At 47.0% G+C, this 4105-nt stretch overlaps 1 protein-coding gene across 1 annotated transcript in view; it reads left to right on the top strand.

Annotated features, from left to right (window-relative positions):
* LOC113217279 (uncharacterized) overlaps positions 1-3701 on the top strand; it is a 10990-nt gene extending 7289 nt beyond the window's left edge. Inside the window, exons 3-6 of the mRNA XM_052268123.1 lie at positions 2395-2571; positions 3012-3131; positions 3209-3293; positions 3369-3701. Of these exons, the coding sequence (XP_052124083.1) occupies positions 2395-2571; positions 3012-3131; positions 3209-3293; positions 3369-3516 (530 nt within the window). The 3' untranslated portion in view covers positions 3517-3701. The remainder of the gene's footprint in view (positions 1-2394; positions 2572-3011; positions 3132-3208; positions 3294-3368) is intronic.
* The last annotated feature ends 404 nt before the right edge of the window (positions 3702-4105 follow it).

Here is a 4105-nt window from a genome sequence, read left to right as displayed (position 1 = left end):
GGCCGACGAGTGGACGTCGCCTTGCGGGGCGACGGGGCGCTCGCTGGTGGCACGTGCGTGGGATACACACGACACACGTGAGTGTGTGTGTGTGTATGTGTGTGCGCGCGCGCGCATGTGTTGTGGCAGAGCTGCGCAGAGACACCCTGCCGCGAGACTGTAGCTCATTCGAAATAGCGCGCGCGCCCGCGCTTTGCACTGCTGGGCTGGGCGGATTTTCGTCCGTGACTCTGTTTATATGTAATAAGTTACTATTTCCAGAGACACATGCGCAGGCGCAAGGTTTCTGTTGGTGAACGAAGTGGCATGCAGTTCGTCGACATCCATGAGAGGGAGAGACATTATTTTTCTGCGAAAGTGTCGAGATAGATGGGAGTCCGCGAGGTATTTAGTTTTATGGTGCTTACAAGCCTTTCGCACATAGGAGGGTGCTTTCAGCCATTTTGCAGCGTCCGTAGGCTGCCGCTAAGACACTCTGCAGACCTCTCTTACACGATGTGGTCTCTATCGTGTGGGTTCCAAAGCATTTCAACGAGCCGCCAGCCGACGAGCTGCGGCCGCCCCCCGGCCGCGAAGTGTGAAACTGTTTACTGCTCCCCACGGTGTGCTCTCTGCTGCTCGGCCGGGGAAATCTAGCATTTAGGTGGAAAAGGGGGGGGGGGGCAAGGTGAGTGTCGAAATAAATACGTTCGGAAAGGAAAGAAACGGGGTGCAAAATTCCCAATTTCACTAGCTCAGTCGTGGGTTCCAAGCTCACACGGCGCTCAGCCAGTCGGTCAGAAACAAAAACATCCGAGCTTTTCGGAAGGGGGTGACTTTTGAGTACGATCGTTGCTGATAACCCTCACACGCCCCGCCTGGGTCGCCTGCTGCCCTGGGATAACGTCCACAAGTCGGTGTCACATCCGAGTGGCAGTGGCTCATTATCTTGGGTTGGCCTGGAAGATCGTTAGCTACTAGCACACTAGTGGTCTTACTTTACTACTACTACTACTTCCCACGGAGCTGCGAACCACCGACCCGCCAGTGATGAGATAGTCAAAAGTCATCATTATCGCCTGGTCTTCCCTCTCAGTTATCTCAACTTTCGACACACACCATCGTAAAAGACACGTCGGTAACAGTGTGGCAGCAAATGTAAAGAAACATAAAGTGCAGTATGGTAGCTCAGCCAACTCGTCACTATCTCGTCACTTACACGACGCGGATAGGAACGTCGCTATACAGCGGGCAGGCAGGAGAGTGTCAAGATTGGCGCTAGCTAGCGTTGGCTAATCTATCGTCATTGGGGGGATTACGCGGGGGCAAAAAAAAGAGGGAATTCGTCTCAGGCGCGCATCAGCAGATCGGGCGAGAGTGAGATAGGTTGTTTACAAGTTGGTTGCTTACGGTTGCTTACTTTCACGTCGGGGCCAGCGTCGGCAGCGGCTTAAGCCTCCAATTGATTTCTTTTCACGCGGCGCTCTTTGCCAACAACAACAACGCACATCTGCGTTGTGTTGGGCAGAACGAGCATTGCAAAGACTTGCACTGAGAACAAATACTTGTTCTTTTTTTAGGGATCGTCTAGAAAGGTACAGCCGTTTATCAGGCTCGGCGCCTGCGACACTCGAGGTAGGCCACCCCGCGGTACACGCATGCACTGCATGCAAGGTGTTGCCTACCGACCAGGCGCTACGAGACCTGCTTGTAGTGGCTAAACTTGGCAATTTCGTAACGGCATTCATGACGGACGCACTTTTTATGCAGTCCCCAAGACTGGCTTTCTTTTTCCGATGATCCCACCACAAAGCTGGGGGGCAATATGGTGTTAACATGTGAAGCAAGCCAAGAAGCAAGCTGACGACGTCTTTATCTGGAGCGTCAGTGTGGTGGACGCTGGGCCGCACACGGGTGCACGAGGTCAGCTTTTATAAGTGGGGTCCCCTGGGGCCCGCCCCCGCCACGCCCACCCGCACAGCGACTCTAGACTCCACCCGCATCTAGCGACAAATGATTGATCTATTTTACTGGCGTGTCACGTTTGTCACTCAATCGACACTAGAGATAATGGAGAGCCGGATATTTTTTCCAAAAAAAAAAGTTTGGTGAAGGTGGAAAAAAAGAAATTAAGCATACCCAGAAAAAAATTGAAAACAAATCAGACGTTCACAACAACAAAATCTTTAAAAAAAAAAGAAAGAAAAAATCCCGATTTTCTTTCTTTTTTTGTTTTGTTTTTCTTACTAGAAAATTTTTATTCCCCATTGAAACACGTGCTGCTTCAAAGATTATTATTGTCGACTGCCTGGTTTTCTTTCAAGTGTTGGTGTCGTTGTGCCTCATTTACGAGCTCGTCCTCCTTTTGCCCACACTCCTCCCGTTTCACACAAATGTTTGTCGTTTGCGTTGCAGCCGTCGGCTGCCCGAGCCTCGAGACGCCCCAGGACGGCCAGCAAGTGCACCGGGACGAGGTGTCCGCCAGCTACCTGTGCAGGCCGGGCTTCGTGTTCCAGGACAGCGGGCAGCGCGCGCGCACCCTGGTCTGCGCGCACGGCAACTCCTGGAACGACACGCTACCCTCCTGCGTCAGTGAGTGTCATTGGGGGCCTTCCCTGGTGTCCAGTTGAGACGTCATGTTTTTTATGCCACTTGATCTCAAATTGACATACATACCATACCACAGCAAAGTCCCAAAAATGGCCAAATTTCGGCGTCCCACTTTTGATGTTGTAGAATTGACAAATTGGTACGGGTGAGGTCTTTGGTATTCTTTGGTCAGTAGTGCCATTTCAACTCTATGAGGATTGATTTAAATTTTCAGACGTTCAGTGAGTGCAGCTGTGAGCAGCTATGGGGGGTTGGCAAAAAGCAGCAAAGTGTCGACCGCATAATGGCCACAAATCTATTTTTAATTTATTTGTGTAATTTCCTCTCTTTGAACTTCAAAGTCTTTGGGTTTGATTTTTGTATGTGCAACAGGAGTATTATGTTTTCTTTGGAGCACTTTTTTTAATGCAATTTTGTTTCAGATATCTCCTTGACCTCCGCCTGGAAGAGAGCTGGTGTTGAATCTTGGACATTCTCTGACGGTAATAATACAAAAATTGTCATGGCTACCCCGGAAAGTGGAGACAATGACACCGTTTCGAGTAAGTTTCCAAAAGCAAATGCAGAACATTTTTCCCCCCCTCAAGAGACTTGCTGAATGACAGAAATTTATTTTCAGGAGTCATTGTTCCAAGCGTCATCATGGCCATGCTTTTCTTAGGAAATGCAGTTGTGCTCTATGTGCTCTTCATGCTGAAGAAGAGGTGGCTTGCATAAAAAGATGATTAACTGAATTATTGCTTCTATGAAGTTTGTTTTAAATTTTGGTATTCCCACAGAAACAAGAAAAAATGTGCCGAAGATGAGGAAAGAGCAGCTATAGTGAAGAGGAATGGAGCAGCCAAAGTCGAAGAGTCCGAAATTGGAACTGAAGACTTAAATGATGTCACCGTCACAGAAAATGTGGTGGGTGACGACCGGTGCTGACTGCCATTCTGGAAATTTAATTACAAGACTGTTGAAGACTAGGTTCTCATTTTAACTAGGACATCATCTTTCTTTTTTTATTTTCTATCTCATGGATTTCTCTGATCCCCCCCAGTTCCTTTCCCCACAGTGTTGTGCAGAGGAATGAATTTACTTTTCATTTTTTATAGTTTTTTCTTTTTTTTCTTTTTTTAAAATTAGAAACAGTTAGCATCACATTTATACTGGTACCTAAAAGCAATTTTTGTGAAGAAAAAAAGGGCCCTCTCAGAGTTTAGTAAGTTTCACTTTTATGGGTACCAGCATTTACCAATTCAATGTCCTACCTATATTTTGTATCAGGTTCTGATTTTAACTTGCTGCTCTTGATTTGTTGGTTCCTAACATTTCCCACCTTTGAAACAAATTGACAGAATGTAATATTTAGACTGAAAGCAATATATAATATAATACATGGTATTTCATGAAATACTTTTTCCATCCAGTGAGTTAAACCCAGGGATAATGTACCTCAGTAGAGCGACCATGTACTTCTGTAAGAATTCAATGGGCTTTGAAGACATCACTATCTAGATACTACTTTTCATGA

This window comes from Frankliniella occidentalis, unplaced genomic scaffold (assembly GCF_000697945.3).
Source record: "Frankliniella occidentalis isolate FOCC.00 unplaced genomic scaffold, Focc_3.1 Scaffold64, whole genome shotgun sequence".
NCBI classification, from domain to species: Eukaryota; Metazoa; Arthropoda; class Insecta; order Thysanoptera; family Thripidae; genus Frankliniella; species Frankliniella occidentalis.
This window is presented reverse-complemented; position numbering and strand designations above follow the sequence as displayed.